Here is a 20386-nt window from a genome sequence, read left to right on the forward strand (position 1 = left end):
ACACTCTCAGTTGGGATTTACCAGTGTCATGTGTTGTTGTTATGTTTGTCAGCTTGCCATTGCTGAATAGCCGTACCTCTGGATATGTGATGTTACTGGTTAAGCTTAACTATATTAACAACTTCGACTTCCAATTTTCTCCTTTTCTGTCAAAGTCCTTGTGGCAAAGGAAACAAGACTGAAATGTAACATAGCACATCTACCCCATGACCTTGAGAGTTGAGGAGGAAAAACAAATATCAAAAATATGTTCTTCTTTTATTATAATTTTACATTTTTTTATATATCAAAACCTCTAAAAATAAACAGTAGATCTACAAGCGTAACAGCTGATACTAACTGTGCTGTATACATTTCCATATTCCTCACCATATTCCAGCACTGCTGCATGTGTGGGACTGAAAATAACAGAGGAGCAGTGGCTATTGAGCTGTGACTGTGGGCAAAAACAAACCAACAAACAAAAAAACAAATACAACCCAAAAAAAAAATAGAAAGAGTTCCAGTGGTGTTTTCTCGGGCATGGCAAGCAGAGTTTCAGAACAGTCTTTCTCTGAATTGTCCAGCACTTCCCTTGTCAGGATCAGCCCTAAACCACTGAGCGGTATAAACATCTCTGTGAAGATTAAGAGGATAAAAAGGAGGTTCAGTTGATCTGGATGGTCATTCTTCAGGGGTGAAGCTCCAGGCACAGACAGGAGAGGCTAATCTGGATAGCCCGACCCCTCCCTCTATCACCCTCTGTCCCTTTGCTGTGCCTTCCAGCTCTCCTCATACTGGCGTGTTACGCTTCAGTTCACTGGGGGATGGGGGGATGCGGTCTCCCAGCTTTGTAAAACTGGTGGAGTGGCTAGGTTTGGTGGAGTGCTCCTCAGGACCGGGGGCCCTTTGTCGTGCAGGCAAGGTGGAGCACCGGGCTTTGCCCCTGGAGCGTGGCTGTTGCGGCGGAGGGCCTTTCAGCGCAAATAGTTCACTGTGGGCTTTGGGCTGTGCAGACTCCAGATCAACCAATGGGGTTTGGGGGGGTTCTGGACATGAAGCTGACACTGCAGTGTGTAGGGGAGAGAATGGGTTGGATGACGCCATTAACGACGACCCCAGGGGAATCAGAGGAGTGAGTGAGGCCGCCTGCTGGAACCTTGTGAGGCTGGTGGAGTGGCTGGGCCGTGGCAGGCTGTAACAAGCCTCAGCCCCTCTGTGGCGGGAAGGCAGGGTGGAGCAACGGGCCTTTGCCCTTGAGACTGGCTCTCTGGGAGGAGGGGCAATTAGTGAGAAGAGCCTAGTGTCAATATCTGATGTTGTAATTTCTGCCCTGGAGGCCCGCAGACTCTCGGATGAGCCTCTTTTAGATGATGGATGTGACGGAGGCTCCTTCTCTTTCTGGTATTCCTGTCTGGAGCCTGAACGGGGAAGCTCTGTGTCTCTAGCTGCGCTCGATGAGGGTTCCTCATCTACGTGACGAGAAAAGAAGAATTATTCACAAGACACAAATAAGACAAACTTAACTTGATCTTATAATCCAGGAGAACATGAGACATGTTATGATACAAAGTTTATCCTCTCACCTAACAGGCCCAGCTCGCTCATGAAGGAGTCCAGATCAACAGTAAAATTCTTCTCATCTGCCTTCACTTCACTTTCTTCTTCATTTCTTTGTCCTTCTTCCTCGTTTTCTTTTCCTCCCTCCTGCTCATTATCCCCCTTTCCATCAACTTCACTAACTTCTCCGTCTTTCTCCTTGTCTCCCCCTTCAGTCTCGCCACCATCAACTTCTCCTTCACCTTCTGGCTGTATCTGTCCATTTTCTTCAGCTTCTTCTTCAAGTGTCTTCCCAACCTCTGGATCACTGTCACTGGTCATTCTAGGTTCATCCAAAGTGATGTCAACCACTGCTTCCTCCTCCTCCACATGCTGCTCTTCTTGCTCTTCTGGTGGTGCCTCCACCACAATGTCTATGTGGGCAGGGAAACAGGGGATGGAGCGTTTTGGGGGGTGAGATTTGGCACGTGCTTCTTGGTCTTGATTCAGCAGAAACTCCATCAGCATCATGTTCTCTTTCTTCAGCTGTTCCCGCAGAGACCGTGGCACGTCGGGGATCATCCAGGCAACCAACATGCTGAGGAACATGGCAAAGTTCTGTAGGGAAAATGATAAGGATTATTTTTCTTGCTATTGAAAGAGTAGACTTGGAGTTCATTGCTACTCTACTTACGTGATAATGCATGACTCTTTTTTTTTTTACATTTTTAAAAAAAACAACAACAACAAAAAAAAGATTTATAGGTTTAATAGGTTCAATTAGCTGCTAAAGAAGGTAAACAGTCTTTCTGATCCCCCCAGTTCATCAGGATACACCACTCCGCCAGATCAGTATCAGGGTAATACTCCTTATTAAGCTAACTGGCTATCAGCCAGACAAGACTGATCAACATTCACATTACAGATTCACTTTGTCAGTGTCACTTTTAAATTCAGTGTCTCCACTAACAGATAAACTATTTCAGTCATGGTGGCTTCAGACCCAGATTTTAAGGTCATAGCATCACTGACCTCATGCTACATAAAAATGATCCTGATTAGTTCCACACAATGAAGCACACAGATTTTAAATTTGGGAGAGAAAGCACTGCTATTGGATCAGAAACTGGTATGTGGAGATACTCTGTATCTGTCTAATCTGTGGTATCACATTTGTCAGCAATAAAGACAGACAGTTGTTAAGAATGCATGATGCAACATAGGGTTTGTTTACAGGGACATTTGGCCATGAAAGGCTGAGGAAAGCCAGGTGTTGATTAAAGACTTTGAGATCAGACACCACCACTATTTTTAGATTGATATCAACAAAGCCACAATTGTAAATATAACTTTCATACCTGGAAGAATATTACAAAGGCCAGCCTTGCCGCCAGGACAGACCAGTACTGTTTAGAGAAGGTGTAGGCATCTGGTGCCCATGGAGGGTCTCTGTAGTCCTTATACCTGAAAAACACAGACAGGACCGCGATTAGCGAGGATAAACCTAGGACAGCATGAACATATTAAAGTTTAGAAAAAATCAGGCAATTCCTAGAAAGATTTTCCTCTGGAAATCCTTACTATAAATGCCACATTTTACGGTTTGTGAAAACTCCAGACAAGTTTGGGATTTAGGTAAAGTAAGAGTTAAGCTGCTGGGCTCAAGGATTTACAGGGAGATCCAGATAGGTCAAGGTTAACAGAGTCACTCTAACCTGCACATAGAGACTCCGGTGATGAGGGTGGTGGTGGGCGCGGTGCCTGGTGCGAAGTTGCTGACATTAAAGTAGGACAATGAGTGCTCTGTGTAGCCATTCATGGTGCCATTTACACTGTACATGTACTGGTAAACCATTCGTGGAACAAACTCTGACGTGAAGGAGATGACAAACGCCTGAGAAGATAAACAAGGGATGGAAATGACGAAACTGCACTGTATTATCACAGATGCATCAAATAACCATGTACACACTGGCACATCAACTCATCTCTCTACTGAGAGATCAAACCAAAAAAATTTAAAGACAGGTTTTTGTGTGGTGTCATAACATTAACACTGAATTAACAATGACATTAACAGCTCAGCTATTTCAATTTCATTTCATGTCCTTCTGAGACTTAGCAATTCATCTCTGACCTGTTATTTTCATCATTATCCCGGAGGCCACACATTGTTGTGTTAAGTCTTGCTCCTGGCAGAGAACTTGCTGAGTGCTTTAACATGTGTTGGGTTTGGGCCATGACTTTCTTTTTTCTTGTTCTTTATCAGTTTTTGTGAGTTCAGTGTGCTGACTGATTTTTTTGCCCACTACCAGCTATAAAGCGGTGTCTTTTACAAGTAACTGCTATTCCACTGACCGACAGTTGAACAAGTGCAGCAATGGACCAAAAAGAGTGAGGAAGAGGACTGTCAGCTACCAAACATGGCAGTAAATTCATTCATGTAAATTATTTTTTAAAACATGCTTTGTAATTATTTCAGGAGGAAGCAAATACATTCAGCACATTTGTTATACATAAAGAATAAACATCTTTTGGTAAGAGACAGTAATGCCATTTGTTTCTTTCCACAAAAACCCCACAGGGCACATTGAGCTGTGTTGCAATTAAAAAACAGATAAACAGATAAAACATTTATTCATGATGATTTAAAAAATGAAATAAATGTACAGTTTTCGAAGTCTCAAAACTTATCATTTGCAACATCAACCTCACAGAAATGTCAGTATTCACGACGAGTAAATTGTTGTGCACATCACTTCAGACAGACCTTCTCTGTCACAGGTCACACACACACTCACACACACACTTACATTGGTAATGACAGAGAACTTGCTGATTCCACAGAGAATGTTGTACCAAATCCCTGGAGAGAGCATGTGTATGAAAAGAGACAAAGAGGGAAAGGGAAATGTGTCCGTCAAGTGTGTGTGTGTATTTGTGTGAAGGATCGTGACAAACAGACAGACATGGAGACAAAGAGACAAAAATGGAGGGGCAGAGTGGAGTAAAGGAAAAGAAAGTGATTAAAAGTTCCAGCGTTGCTTATATCACATTCTCACACAGACCGACAGAGTGGACATGCTCTCATGTGTGATCTATACCTATGTCTTTACACCTCACAGCATCGGGCCGCCGGATCTCAGTGACAAATTTTGCAGCATCGAGTCGAATCTCGATGACATTGTTGAGCAGAGCAAACGCTGGAGCCAGAGGGAAGGAGGCCACGAACAGAGACACAAACCCGTACTGGATTACTGTAAATATGAACACATACATGCTCAGGTAGTGAAAAACGACACTGAGTGATTGCAGTGGTGGGTGACTGAGTGAATAAAAGAGTGTGCAAGAGACTAAAAGAGACTCACTCATTTCCATGTACTCTGGGCTGACGCCTTCAAAGGGTTCAAGGGTGAAATCTTTATCAAATTGTTGCTTTGGTCTCTTCTCTTCTTCATTCTCCTCATCTTCTGCTGCTCTTTTCTTCCCCTTTTCTTCCTGTATTGTTCTGTACATCTTTTTCAACTTACTGCAAAAAACAATACATAAATGACAGGGGATATGTCACAGCAAAGACATCACAGTGTGAACATTTGGTAAATGGGGAAAAAAAAAAAAAACCAAGAAAAAACATACGGTATGAGAATCTCAAACACATTGTTTTGGATAAGCTGCTTTCCAAGCATGATCATGCTGAGCTGGATGCAAAGTTCGATGAGGCAGCCTGGGGGAGCACACTGTGGAATACAAAACACACATTTAGTCAGGCCATAGATGCACATATACACACACATTCACACAATAATGAATAACGTGTGTAACTGAACCTACCTCCTCCATGCGATAGTCTCCAAAGACGTAAACATAATCCCCAGGCCGCCCAGCAAACCTGCAGGGAAAGGGGATCAAGTCATGTGATAAAGAATAAAAAGAGAGACTGGTGAGAGGTGAGTCAAGAAAGAAAAGTGAACAAAAAAGCTACACACCTGCCCTTGAAGAAGGCCACATAGAAAATGGGTGCAAAGGCGTTCATGGATTTGAGAAAGAAAGACTTGAAGATCAGCCTCTCTTCAAACTCCTCCTTTGTCTTTGGGAGTTCTGTTGGAAAGGAGTCACAACACTGATAAAAATATCATCAGTTCATGTTGGACACTTGCTCGTGACGTTGTGTTTCACTTACAATGAGTGAATTCAATCAAAACTTCCTAAAACACACGGCCATCAACGTGGCCTTCAATGCTGAAATAACCTGCTTTTGGAACATGTAGCAGCTCTGGGTCCCACACTTCTCTGATAGGTATAATTATAAATGAAATTGGCTTTTTTTTGGTGAGGGATTTATTAATGTGTGTCAAAAACATTAGAAAAAGAGTTCTTCTTTAAAAGGCAATGTCTGCATTACATAGAGTTATTATAAAAATTAAATCGCTAGGTCTAAGATGGTAATGGGCAAAGTTAAGTAATGCAATTTACAGAATTGGAGGTATCTTATGTAAAATGTCACTTTCATGTATCCTGCAAACTTATGCAAGATATAAAGAAATCGTGGAATGATAAATCGTATATTTATCCTATAATCAGCATTCTCCTTAAGGGTACTGACACAGACCCTTTTACCCAGCTCCCTGACTACCTGCGTCCACTGGTCTATTCAGTCCTCCAGTATGTTGCTACATTCTGTTTCCAGCCCAACTTTTAGTCTAGCTAACATAGTCAGTTGTAAGGATTCTCTGTTTCCTGCTTTGTTTTACAAGATAATTAAATACAATACCTAGTTCAGTCAGCCAGACAGCGATTGCTCCATAAACCTCCTCCAACACCAGAACGACCAGCATGTTGAGGATGATGCCTGTGGTGGTGACGGTCATCCTCACGTTGGCCTTGGCTTCAGGATCAGGGTTCATGGACCATACACTTAGCATGCAGATACGGTAAACTGCCACCCCAAACACTGCAGAGAAGGTCACGAAGATCTGAACACACACAGGACACACAACATGAAAAGGTTAGAGACCCTGGTGTAGAGGAATATTTGTTTCCCTTTAGGATTAAAGTGTATTTTTAATATTTTATTGTTTGTCACTGTTTTGACGTTGTTTTATTTTCAACTGGACTGACTGACACAATAAAAACTAAATTAGGATCACTAATCTTGACACTGTAGAGCGATGAGAAATGAATATGAGAAACAGTGAGGAAATCATATAGATACATAAAATATGAATGTATATAAACTGCCAAATATTATCAAGACAGAAAAAAACTAACTATTTCTGTTAACTTCCTGGCATCTGCATAAGTGACAATAATCATGGAATATTTGTGTGAAGTGAAAGCATTGTGAGATTAACAAGGAGACAGATAGAGTTTAGAAAGATGAGAACATGAGCAGAGTATAAATGCAGTACCAGTAGTAGTAAGGTGGACACATTGATGAGGTAACCTGACAGGTGATCCTCAATGTCCAGAGACTCTGGCTCTTGCTGTCAAGAGAAACATGCATGTTATTTGGGTACACAGGAAAAAACACAGACATACTGATATATGCGATAATTCTGAGCGCATGTTCTGCACACACACATTATGTTTTCTGTCTGGCGTGTGCATGTTTGCCATCTGAAAGGACAGAAATCCCCTCCCCTTCCTCCCCTTTCTCTCTCCATCAGTAATCTGGGCTAATCTCAGGCAGGTAAGCAGCTTTGGACTCAACCACCCGCAGCAGATGAAGGGGGTTTCCTCTTTATGCACCAACATAAACTCATACACTTTTAGTTAGTCTGTAATAACTTTATTGTGCATGGACCACAATATTTACTTGCATGCAGCATTTTGTTTACCTTCACCTAGTGTTGGGGAATTGAAGAAGTGAGATCTGTGTTAGCAATTTCTGTGAGGCAAGTTTAAATCCTCTCAGTGTGACAGCTCTACCCTCTCCCCCACCCCAGCAACTCTGTCCACCTAATGTCCTATCACACAGAGCAGTGCAGCGATACCTGGGAGGCCAGCATCTGGTCTGTTTCTCCATCTGCACCATCTACAGCTTGGGTCAACTGCACCGGAGTACAAACACAGTGAGAAATATTTCAGTCAATTTAACTGAGTGTGAACTTTGTACTACAAGTCATAAAAAAATACACACACACACACACACACACTCAGATACGATACCTTCTTCTTAGTCTGTGCTTTCATCTTAGCTTTTTTCTCCTGTAAAGCTTCTTCATATTCAGGCCTCAGCTCCTCCTGCCACAAAGCAACACACAGATGTTAAAGCCGACGGCAGCGCACCACAAAGGGAGGAACGAACCTTAGATTACACTGTGTATGTTTTAGCCATTCACGGCTTCACAATACGGTGGCTTGAGTCAAATACAGCCACAAAAATGAGTGTCCCACATGAACTTTAAGCTACAAAATCACACAAAGCCGTTTTATTCTCTGGAATTTTTGATTGCTGTTGCATGGGATGGTTTCAGGGTATCCCTACACAAAACGATTTCAGTGACCTCATATCTGTAGCTTTCAGGGGATGGTCTAGGTTCTGGCCTCAAAATATGATGCTGCTTGACAATGATTTTAACTTTAAAATCCAATCAAAATGATTTTACACAAATTTTAATTGGATTTGATTGGAAAAGTTTTTGTTCTCTGTTTTTTGAGTAGAAGACACAATTCACCACAGTTCAGAGGTAACAAGGTTCTCTCATGGACAGTTCAGAATATACCTCTCTAATACAAAGTGAAGAGAAATATGTGGAGAAAATGCAAACAAGCTGCTGATTAATAATATGCTGATTGCATTTTAGCCGTGCTAAGCAATTTATAGTAGAAATATACTTATAAACTGAAACTACAGGATATTTTCTTGCAAACTGTTTTGTATTGTTTTGCATCTTTGTAAAATAACTTTTAATCATTTTTTTAAAAGATTTTTGTTATCCAGTTTTTCACTGATTATAGATATTCCAATATACTTTTTTTTAGATAAAAAAAACAAAAATATTGCAGCCTCTTAACCCAGATGCTGATTCACCCTTTTGATTTCAGTGTGGTTACATGTGATGGGTATAGAAACCTGGACCCACCTGGACTCGCTCCTTCAGGCAGCAGAGACAAAGATAAAATGAAAGAGAGACACAGAGGGAAACAGAAAGAGAGAGAGTACGAGTTGTTTTAGGCTGAGAGTGTTTATGTTGCAACCCTGCTGCGTCATCTTATCCAGTAACTGCAGTGCTCTAAGAACAGACCAATCCCATTACAGTCCTTTACAGGGTAAGGAGTCGTGTTAATGCATGTATACATGGGTGGCCATGTGTATATGTGTATGTGTGTGGTAAAGGGGGGGGGGGCAAACCACAACTGTCTGCAAGGCAAACCACAACTGTCATCATGGTTGACCTGGTCCAGGAGGTTAACACTCTCACCTTGACTGACATGGAACTTTGACGAACAGGACTTGTGATAATAGAAAGTGAAATAAGATGGACACAAGATTGATATCATATGATATAATAAAGGTAAAGGTAAAACAATAAAGGCTCTGACTATGTCAACTCTCATGTGTGTGTTTATTGTGCGCTATGTGTGCATACAGTATTCTTGAACCTATTTTTTCTACCTCCTCATCCTCCAAGCTCGTCAGGTCCCAGGTATGTTTCAGACACATCTGTCGCCTTTTCCAGTGCTCAAGGAAACAGGCAGCTGCAAGAAGATACACAGAAGGAATGTTAAAAATCACCAGCATTAAAAAGACCCATACATTTTAAACAATGTTTGACTGATCATCTAAGTATTATACTGTACAGTAATGTTTTAGCAGGAGAGAAAAAGGAAGTAGCCTCTGCTCAGAAACTGTCCCCTGTGTGCCTTTGAGCTATGTGGTGAACCTGGAGTCATGAAAGAATTCTTAGTCTGTATGTCTCGTTCAGATAAATATATATGTAAACATTAAAAGATAAGCAAACACAACAAAGCATACATTTTTAATACAGAAATGTTTGCATAACAAAAAATGAACCAATGGAAACTGGACAGGTTAGTACTATACCATCAGTATTTAAAGCTGAACACACACAGAATAAGCCCATGAGAAACCTTATAAACATGAGACACCTCAATTATGGGTGGCAGTACATTTACATGCTTGATGCCCATATACTGTCTTAAATAAAGTGATTACGATCAGCGATTCTCATAGTTTCATCAGCACTGTTGTGTCAGTGCAGTTTCACTTACCCCAGTCATGCATACTCTCATGCATCTGACTCCTCCACTTAAGCATCTAATATATACTGGGGAACACTAGCTTGGCCATGCAGTATTATCATGTTGCTATAAATCTCTTATCCTCCTCAGAAAGAGGAGCAGTAATTCCTCCATCATTACAGCAATAAAAGATCAATATACTGTAAATCCCCACTAAGTCGTTTACATTCACTCATATGGCAGACACTTTTATCCAAAGTGACTTACCGGTGAGGGACAACACTAAAGCTTCAGTGCAGAAGGAGACCTTGGTGTAAGTACTAAGTACTAAATCTATTCAATAAAGCAAAGTGTGGGGAGATCAGGTGAAGAAGTGCATTGTAAGTGCTAGTTATGTTAGGGTTTTAGAGGTGCTCTCTGAAGAGAGACTGACTGCAGTAATAATGTATTCAACACTCTTACCAGTATTGAAGCTGCAATTTTGATGACTTATTGTATGTGTAAATGTACTATGTTGAATTTATGTATTATTGTTATGAATGTAATGATTTTAGGCGACAAGATATTTCTTGTGTTGTCTTGACCAGGGCTCACATAAGAGCAAGTCACCAATGTCAAAGTGTCCTTTAGGGTTAAATACAGAAAGGATGAATTAAAACCTCATCTGTTTCCAAGAGCTGGTCTCCAGAAATATACCTGCTGCACCATTATCTGCAAAGTGTATTAGAATTAATACTTACCCCACAGAGACATGAAAATAGCAAAGAAGACAGTGGCTCCATTGTCAAACAGGTATGAAGCTCGGGCCAGAGAGCACACTGTACTCAGATGCCAGTAGTCACATACGCCATCACACAGTGGACACATGGTGATGTTCAGGTGTTCATCACAAGTCTCCTGACTGAAATAAACATGTGTGCAAAAACAACTCAGAGAACAATATAACCACATGTACAGTATTAAGATAATGTATTTTTATAGTGTATGTCTTCCTACCTTGGCACATTGGCATCCACAGTGAATATGCCATACAGGAAGACAATGATGCCCAGTACAGAGGGAGGGATGAGGAGCTGAGTATAAACACCCAACCAGGCAAAATACAACCCAATCTGCTCTCCAAAGTATTTCCTGTTAAAATAAAGGCAATGTACCACTTAGCTATCTGGGTTTTCAGGTTTACAGATTTACATTTTTGCTCCACTATCCTGTTACTCTGGTCCATTATAAAGTCTCCTCGGAGTAGTGGCTTCTTTTCCAAGAAATTTGCTGTGTAGTTCACGGCTTTCAGAGAATAAACTAAAGGACTGAGGAATGTCAAAATCTAAAGGCCAGCCTGTCAGTTAATTTACTGAGTACTTTCATGCTCCTCAGAGTGCACATCCTTTCCAACTTGAACCGCTCACAGGTCAAAATGATAAATTTACACATAAGCCATTATTCATTTAAAATGAAGGACTTCTCTGAAATTTACTTGGTACACTTGTGTGCCTGGGAAAATAGTTACTTTTTATGGTAATAAACCCATGGCCTTTTCTCTAACAGCAACATTAGGATAAACTTCACATACTTCTCACTGCCCCTCTGGTAGCTCATCAGTATGTTTGTCCGGTCAGTTTTGTATTAGCAGCTATACTGAATGATGCATTCTCAAGCTACAGTTTGCACTAACTGCTCAGTACCTGATCAGGTCCACAGGCTGGTATTTATGCATGACTCCATAGTTTGCCCATTCTTCATGCAGGAGCTGAAGGAAAACCAAGCAGATGACAAGAGGAAATCACCAGCTAATAACAATTATATACTGGACACAGGTTACTGTAGTAACCAGGCTGGAAACAATTAACACTAGTCATAGTTGGGTCGTTTGCAAACATTTTGTCATCACATTTGTCAATGACACTAAACTCACCTGTCGGTCATTTCGCTGATCTTTCCCACCTCTCCTTGTAAATGACCCCTAAAAAAAAAAACAATTACCACCTCTTTACATGAGATATATTCCTTACAGTGTGTCATATTTTATGCATAGACATAATTGCCGATAAGAGTTTGGAATAGTTTTTTTTCTAGTAAAATTGTTCAGATACCCGTTTTCCCCATTTATCTCCATAAATGTCCCAACTGCAAATATATTGACTAACCTGTCCTATATGATACAATAAAGACCTTTATGTACAGAAGATGAAACCTTAACAAATGTGTTTTTCAAACATACACACACTCACACACACACACACACACACACACATATATATAAATATGCATGTATGTTTGAAGTTTTTTTTTGAGCAAAAACATTTCCAGAGTGTCCAGTGACGATGCTATTTTTGTTATACTCACATCATGCAGAGGGAAGGCAGAGTCATAGACACCCCGAGCCAATAATGAGTTGATGCCTTGTGACACAAAGAGGGAGTGTAACACAATGTCATGGACACAGTCAGCTTTGTGACCGCTGGCATATGGCTAAAATCAGACTGACAGCATGCATTTGAAGAGTATGAAAAAAAAGTTTAACCTCACCAGTGGTTTGGCAAGTGTGTCTGCAGGTAGTGCGTGAAATAATCTCAGCCACCTAGAAGCAAACACAGCATAGCACAAATGGTGATGTGAACTCAAATGTCTGTGCAAAAACAGGAACAAAATCTAAATGAAATTAGTGCGTATGGACTCACTATTCTGCTGCGTGTTGCATTATCAAATAAGGTTTCTGTTGACTTGATGTCATACCTGCAGGAAATGAGAAGAAACAGACACAGAACAAATTAAGGCATTAACAACAGTTAATGAAATAATTAATGAATGTGTGCTGGGATCAGTGTTCAAACCTGCACCTTTAGTAACCCTCTGTTTCTTTTGTTTTTGTGGCCCAGTAGCACACAGATTACAGAATTTCCATTTCAGTGGTGTAAACAATAAAAGTTCAATTTATGTGAGAGCTGTTATGTTATGATAAGGATGATAAAAGCACACAGCCTGCAGGTGATTTAGATATTAGGGTGTTATCTAAATCACTAACCATGACTGAGCTAAAGCACACGCGTGCCCCTAGCCAAGGGCGACTCCTAAAGTGGGTTAGTTTTTTGATACCATTCCACAACATGTGTGCATGTGAGTGTGACACAGCAGGTACTCACAGGTGGAGCTTGTCTCTGATAAAAGGATGTTTCAGGGTTTTGAAGTGGATGTGTGTCTGTGAGTCTTTGTGGATGTCAAAATCAGGGACGTCTGGCTGAAACGGCGTGTTGACTTTGGTCACGATGGAATCCCATATCCCTGCAATGCCCGTCCCTTTCCGTAGTTCACACTTCTGCTCAATGAAAACATGCATGAAAAAATTTGAATCAAATGTACTCAGTCACACTGTCATGTTTACTATACCACACATATCTGTCTTCTACAGATATCTGACATACAACTCATACAACATAAGTTATATGAAACCTATAATATCAATGACTGGGGTGTGGAAGTGATTGTATAAATCTGCTGACCTTTTTCACAGGAACTTTGATCTTCTGAAGCTCTGCTTCTCGACTCAGTATTGGCCACGGGATGTGCAGCCGAATAAATCCTATGCCGTTTGACTTCTGCACATAAACACACACAGATAAATGAGAAATGTGACAAACATAAGACACGTAACATATGAAACACTATATACATGTACATTACTCTGTGGACTTTGCAGACATTACACACTACATCACATCAACTACTGCTCAAATTAGATTTGAATTACAACTGAAAAAAATATGTTTCAATGAAATCAGTGCAGGGCTATATAGACAGATTATCTGTGTCTGTCTTTTTCATTCCCTTCCTCTTTAATTGCTCCTGATGCTTGTCCTGAAGCAGCCATATGAGCCCTCTCTAAACCTGTAAGCACGCTACTTTGAGGCTGTTTAGAAAATCCCATTATTTCAAGCCCAGAACCTCCCAATCCTGCAAAGTACAGAAAATGAACGCAATAAATCATTAACTGTTGCGACAGGCACCCGAAAGCCACCATAGTGTAGCCAATTATCAATTCTGATAATGTCAAAAGTGAAAAGCTATTACCGAACCTGTGGACCAGTGAATTACAACCTGTCCATGTAATTACTGTAATGACCTCAATGCAGTGCAGATACAGCTGGATGGGCTCAAACAGCACCTGCTACACCTCTAATGTTGTGTTTATCAGAAATGTACCAGCAATTTTCTATTTGTACCCTTAAAATCTATAACAGCCTGTTCAAAGTCACCAGACTCTGCACCACTGTCAAGCTACTGATCAGAAACTATAAAATGTTAAGTAGTTAATCAAAATTAAGTAGAGTATGAATAAAAACAAAATCACTGCAAAATCATTTATAGGAGATGTGTTTTGATCAAAAGATGCTGCATTGTTTTACCACAGTCAGGAACATTATTTCAACAGTTTGGCTGCAAAGTGAAATTGCAAAATACATAATTTGCAACTTTATGGAAAACTAGAGTAGACTCACTCATGTTGTAACCTACACAAACAACACAGCTGAGCATACTCCTTCCATGATCCACAGCACTACATTTTCAAATAAAGCCTTCACTGCTCAGTTCTCAAAATATTAGCCGGATCATATTTGGCCAAAGACAGACTGCTACAGATACACACACACACACACACACACACAGTACACAGTGACCACTGAACACATCCCTAGCAACAATCGTGCTCCATATACATTCATGTGGCAGCATACACACTTCCGAGTAGTGGATCACTCTCTAATAAGGCCCTATAATCTGGCATTTGGCTTCACACTTACGGTCAGCGGTCTTAATCCTCAACCAAAACAGCAGCTGATTGAACACGCAAGTGTCTCACAACCACAGGCACACACATGCACACACACACACACACACACACACACACACACACACACACACTCACACGTGCTTGTCTCACTATATTTGTGGAGGTCCATCATTGAGATAATGCATTTTGTAGCCCCTCGCTCTAACTGTAACCACCAGAACTGAATGTCTTACTCTAACCAATATCTAAGTCTGTTTCTAACCCTAACCTTAAAACAAAGCCTTGACTCTCAAACAGTCATGTGAACTTGTGGGGTCCAGCATTTCTGTCCAAACAAGGTGGGCACCCGGTTTACGGACCACACACACACAAACACAAACACACACAGAGTCCAAAAAAAAAAACTGAAAACACTTGAACATTTTGTACAGTACATGACAAGAGACATGCAGCATTGTTATTATTGTTGTTATTATCATTACCATATTGTCCTCTGATATTAATAAGTTCTCTCTTTAATTGAGTGCACGCATGTCCCCTAGCTGCCAGGGACAAGCTGAGTCTTATCCTCAACCTGGTTGGCAGCCATCCAAACAGAGGATTTGAGGTCACATCACTTAAGGATGGCTCTGGCCCATAAATGTTTATAGGAGTGTGCAGCTGATGAAAAAAATAATCATAGTGAAAGCACTTTAAAAGCAGATACACACCTCTTTATCACGCTCTATCTGTAGTCCAGCTTCCAGTAGTCCCGCCTCAAACTCCTCCCTCATTAAAGCCTTCTCCTCGTCAGAGAGCTTTGGCACCTCCACATCTCCTGCGGGTGCACCTGCCTCCACAGACTCTGCTTCTGTTTCCCAATGGCCTGTTATTGGTAATGGTATACTCCCATTGGATGTGATGGAAAGGCGTGCCTTGGATGCCCGCCTTTTCTTATATTTGTAGCAAAGGACATAGTCCACTTTTCTTTTGCCATCAGCGAAAAAAAGTCCAGGGCCTAGATCAATGCCAGAGTCCTGACAAACACACACAGGTAATTAATGAGCTAAGTGATGAGGGTTACAAGAGGGGATTTAGGTAAGACTGTAGTGCAAAAGCATGACAAATAGGCAGAGCTCCATGTGTGTCAGCTCAGGGAGAGGAAAACTGTTCTACAGGATGTGAGCGTTTACAGTCAGAGGAGACCATACCGGGAGAGGGGGCTCATCAGTGTCCGGGGGGTTGATGGGGCCTCCGTTGGCGGCGTCGAGCCCAAGCCCAGACAGTGATCGGGCCAACGAAACAAGCTTCACCGAGTGAACTGACGACGACTCACTCATTTCTGTGGTGACAGGTATACGCTCTTTTCCGTTTCATCCCTCTGCTGGTTCATGAAAAGAAAAACAGCAGTTCAGTATCCAGAGGTTGGAATGATCCGGCAGTCAACTGTGAAAAAACAAAACACACACACAAAAAAAAACGGTGTAACCAGCATCATAATATTTTTAGCACACTGGTTCCCAATCTGATTTGTGACCTCTTAAAGCAAAGCAATGTCTTATTGCACAAATCATGCGTCTACCAGTTGTGAATTCATACAAATAATTTTTATTGGCCTGAAATGTTGAATTAACCAATAATTCACAGGAAAAAGGCAAAACTCTGTAAAATAATACTCCTGTAAAAGGAGATCTAAATGTTTTCTTTGCACAATTATGACTTATGCAGTCTCACCCCCCTTTTTACCTTGTTTAGATACGTCCAGCCAGAAAGGTACACTGTGGACCGATTTTAGGCTGATTTTACTGTTGGATATCATGTGTGAAAACCAAAGAGTAATGTCTGTCGTAGACTGACAGATCTAAGACAAAGTTAAGCCGTCTCGTCTCTTTTTTACCCAATTGAAACTGTAGGCTCAGATTAAGCTCACGCTGCAATCCAAGCGGCACAGTTTACAATCTGTTGGGGTAATTTGGTCACTTGGCTCATTCTTTAGAGATTCAGTGTTTTGGGTGGTTAAGTCTCACTACTAGAAGCACATGTGTATCCCAGACTTCCAGACATAAAATAGGGGACGTATTTCAAAATGTCACAGCTAAACTTCCTAATATTTGCAATTCAGTCTCAACTGTTCAATGAGCTCAGAAATAACTAAACAGACAATGATACTAGAACAGTACGTGTGGATTTGCCTGTAACTAGTTCTCTGCTTTCTGTCTCTACAGTTCACCACAACAAGACAAATTTGTCAGCACTTCCCAGACATTTGTTTCATTTTGAAGAACAAATAGGCACATTTTGATATTTTTTGATTGAGCTTTGGTCAAACACTCTGTCTATCCCCTAATGCCACATAAAATCTGCTTCCTTACAAGTGCTCTGAAACAAACACTTCTTTCACTTTCTATGGTCATCTCATGTTTGTTAGCTGCAGATTGCCCATGGCTCTATATTAGTTACAAAATTAATTCATTTGAAAACTGACTTACTTACTTAAACTCAGATTGTAAAAAATAAAGTTTTTACATGGCAAAATGTGAAGTGTTTTACAAATATAAAAACACAGTTATGAACACTTTGGTGTCATTCTCAGCAATCATACTGTTTGATGCCTGAATCACTTCTCTGAGCAGGTGGTTAGAAGGCTACACATTTGAGCTACATAACTGACACATATAATGTTAGTTACACAACAGTTATATTATTAGCCTTTAATTGCAGGTATCTCCCATCTTTATGTGTCATTGTGTGGGAAAGAGTGTGGGAATTGCATGCAACAATGGTCTCTTGACAGATTCCAACTACATGTTCAAAGCCATGAGACATGCAAATACGGCAACAGACAACCAAACAGTGGACGGCACATACAGGGGCCTTCAGCAGTCAATCCACTTACACAGATGCACACACATCCACGTTAATCCCTGTTTACCATGTGTTGGCAAACACAGAGCCGAGATGGACATGGAGACAATGTCAGTTCATTTTCAGTTCAGCAAGTCAGAAAGATGTTACGTAACTTTAATCCATCAGGACTGTGATATTTGGATCAGTGGTCCTCGGTGTTTTGGCATGTGACCGCCTTAAAACAAAGTGATGTCTATTTGCGATCCATCATCACTTTTTATTGAGTCTCATAGATAAAAGTTGTAGTGCAGTTATGCCTATACGAGTACTCCATAAGTGCTACTGTGGTTGTTTTTGGAGAAACATAAAGATTATCTCATGCGTTATCAAGTGACGAATGCACCACATGTTCCACATGTGGTGCATTCGTCACTTAGCTCAACAGTCATGATACCTTTTCCACAGTGGCTGATATTCCCGCAGATGTTTATACTGCTCATGATAATCAATATTAATGCACACTTAGCATGCACTGTCAGCATCTACCAGAATCAGTGACAGAGAGAAACCAAACATATAAATCATCACAGTTTTCTTTGTCAGTGGGTTTGCTTTTAAATTTTGGATGTTTTGTTAAGCTTCTTATCTATTGTCTATACTCTCACTTGTCCTATTCTGTTTATGCTGTTTGTCCAATGTTTTTATGCTGCCCTCTTGACCAGGCCTCTCATGAAAAAAGATCTTGATCTCAACAAGACTTCTACCTTGTTGAATAAAGGAAATTTTATTTTCACAATTTGAGCCGGCAACTAACTTTTCCAGTGTTGTCTGTTATTTGTTTGAAGAAACCTTTTCAATAAGAAGAGAACATGATCATTAAAATGCACAGAACCTCTGTCAATAACAGACACCACCTATTCCAAAAGGAGTTTGCATGACATGGTCATTTTCATTTAATTTTGTCCAAATTTCCCCTACGCAAACAGCAGTTTACAAATACAGGGGAAAAAATCACAACAGGGTTCCAATAATAGTTTATCACAACATAGACCATCTTGTGTTTTATTTTCTTGTTATATTCTATCACATTTTTATAGTTCTCTCACCTAGGTATTACTCCTTTTTGTATTTATTTAATGGCCTCAATCATTTCTCGGGATATATGTATATCCTCCTTGCCTGTTCACCCCGGAGAAGGCACAAAAGGAGTGCGCAAATGAGTCCAAGTGTGCGTCTCAGCGCAGAGCTTAAAGGCATGTAAGCTTGCTGACAGCTCAGCAGCAGAGGCTGGAGGGTCAGCAGCACCCTCACACTACCGTTAACGGGGCAGAGGGCAGCAGGGGGAGCGGTCTAATACCGCCACTCCTGGAATACAGCAGATTATACATCGCTAATTTTAACAGCTGTTCGCTCCTTTTTAAAGATATAACAGGAACCAACGACTCCAACAAACGCAAACACCACGCTCGAAATGTGTATGCATCATCAAATGGACCCGCACCAAACTTTCACTTTAACCACTTCGACCGTCTGTAGACTTTCTTTTTTTTTTTTTTTTTTTTTTAAAGCTAAAACACGAACAGCACACAGTACATCAAATTATCCCAGTTCCGTTCTGACTCAGTTGTCAGGAGCTGCTTATGCGACAAACGTGTGTTTAATTGCGAGCTGATGGGCGCAACAGTTGTGTGGACGCAGATGGTCGGATGGAAAAAACAGCCTCAGCACCGTGACACACACCGCTGCAGCCACCGGGGGATTTAAAATAGCCTCATAAAAGCAGCGGTTAAGGTCAAGCTTTGTTTTTTTTTTTTTTGTTTTTTTTGGGGGGGGGGTAAGCTATTGTAAACACAAGCAGCTCCGCTTCAAATAAATATGTGGAAAAGCGCAAAAAGCGCAGACGCGACCAAAGCCGCCACTCAGCGACATAAACGAGACAACAACAAAAGCAGAGAAACGTCAAGCGCGCAATTTAGTTTTCCTTTTGAAATTTTTTTTTTTTTTTTTCAATGATTATTTTATTTATTTTATTTTGTTTCCCCGTTAAAGCAAAGTGTGGAAGCCTGTACTCACCAGGTGCTGGTGGAGGGTCAGATCTTCAGCCGGGGACACGGGCGATAAGACGCGCGAGCCGCACAGCCTGGCCGGTGGACAATCCGCGCGCGCTCCCGCGACCCCCTCCGCGGCTTAGCACGCGCGCGCACGAGGCGGCTAATTCCCTGACCGTTCCACGCGCGAGGAAACGAAGGTGTGATGCGTGTGTGTGTGTGTGTGTGTGTGTGTGTGTGTAGAAGGGCTTACAGAAGTGAGCAGACCTGAAACTGAAGCTCGCCTACCCTCTGCAGGCAAAGGCCACACCTCAGGTCAGTCAGTTCTTAGTGTCTCACAAAAGGCGGCAAATATTAATGATATTGTTTATGTATTCGTTATTTGTTTTTATAAATCACGTATTTATTCAATTCACACATTCATAAAAAAACAAAACAACAAAAATACAAAAAAAATAATAAGTTACCTTTTTCTTAAAAAAATAACTTAGTATTTGTCAGAGGTGGAATCAAATACATAAAAATACTCCTTTACAAGAAAAAGCCTGCATTGAAAACGTCACTGAAGTAAAGGGATGCATTTTCAGCAAAATGCACTTGGAGCATCAAGGGGAAAGTGCTCATAAGGCACAAAAATGCCAACTGTGAATGTTGTGCTATTATTAATCTTAAGATTAATCTATTAAAGTAACTAGTGACAGTAGTTGTCAAATAAAAGTAGGGCTTACATAATACAAAATCTCCCTCTAAAATGTAGAGGAGTAGAGGTATAGTAACATGAAATAATGTGCTCAAGTACAAGTATGTTGAAGTTGTAATTACAGTAGGAACTATTATTGAGTAAATGTACTTAGTTACATTCCACCACTGGTATTTTTGTTTACTTTGTGTTTACTAAAAAGTGATGAACTGATTCAGTATTGATCTTTTTTCTTTTTTTCAAATTGCTTCATAGGTAATCTCAGAAATCTGATCAAATCAGAAAAACTGTTTTTACTGTTAA

The 20386-nt window shown here is 40.8% G+C and overlaps 1 protein-coding gene across 2 annotated transcripts; it reads right to left on the minus strand.

Moving 5' to 3' along the window:
* Window positions 1-239: 239 nt before the first annotated feature.
* On the minus strand, window positions 240-19594 carry ano2a (anoctamin 2a). 2 transcript variants are annotated; one of them, XM_071500056.1, is made up of 27 exons: window positions 19409-19594; window positions 15700-15872; window positions 15220-15525; window positions 13221-13316; window positions 12864-13036; window positions 12402-12456; window positions 12250-12301; window positions 12067-12122; window positions 11636-11683; window positions 11406-11470; window positions 10720-10854; window positions 10464-10624; window positions 9137-9219; window positions 7687-7761; window positions 7512-7568; window positions 6927-7001; window positions 6290-6491; window positions 5505-5616; window positions 5350-5407; window positions 5155-5255; window positions 4887-5047; window positions 4623-4775; window positions 4332-4384; window positions 3234-3412; window positions 2877-2982; window positions 1566-2136; window positions 240-1451 (listed from the first exon to the last, which is right to left on the minus strand). In XM_071500056.1, the coding sequence occupies exons 2-27, from the start codon at window positions 15826-15828 to the stop codon at window positions 772-774; spliced, it is 3942 nt and encodes a 1313-aa protein (XP_071356157.1). In that variant the 5' UTR covers window positions 15829-15872; window positions 19409-19594; the 3' UTR covers window positions 240-771. The 2 variants fall into 2 exon arrangements, with proteins under 2 accessions (XP_071356157.1, XP_071356147.1); XM_071500046.1 differs by having other exon boundaries at window positions 15700-15934.
* Between the last annotated feature and the right edge of the window lie 792 nt (window positions 19595-20386).

Source organism: Trachinotus anak, unplaced genomic scaffold, assembly GCF_046630095.1.
Source record: "Trachinotus anak isolate AG129_WGS33_773 ecotype Australia unplaced genomic scaffold, CSIRO_AGI_Tana_v1 ptg000002l, whole genome shotgun sequence".
NCBI classification, from domain to species: Eukaryota; Metazoa; Chordata; class Actinopteri; order Carangiformes; family Carangidae; genus Trachinotus; species Trachinotus anak.

Bases quoted from the DNA above. Each gene is read 5' to 3' on its own strand.
- ano2a (XM_071500056.1), bottom strand. From the start codon at position 15,828: ATGAGTGAGTCGTCGTCAGTTCACTCGGTGAAGCTTGTTTCGTTGGCC. The intron at 7,762-9,136 runs GTAGAAAAAATA...GCTTTGTGGCAG, and splicing joins CGAGCTTGGAGGATGAGGAG to GAGGAGCTGAGGCCTGAATA. The intron at 5,256-5,349 runs GTAGGTTCAGTT...TGTATTCCACAG, and splicing joins GAGACTATCGCATGGAGGAG to TGTGCTCCCCCAGGCTGCCT.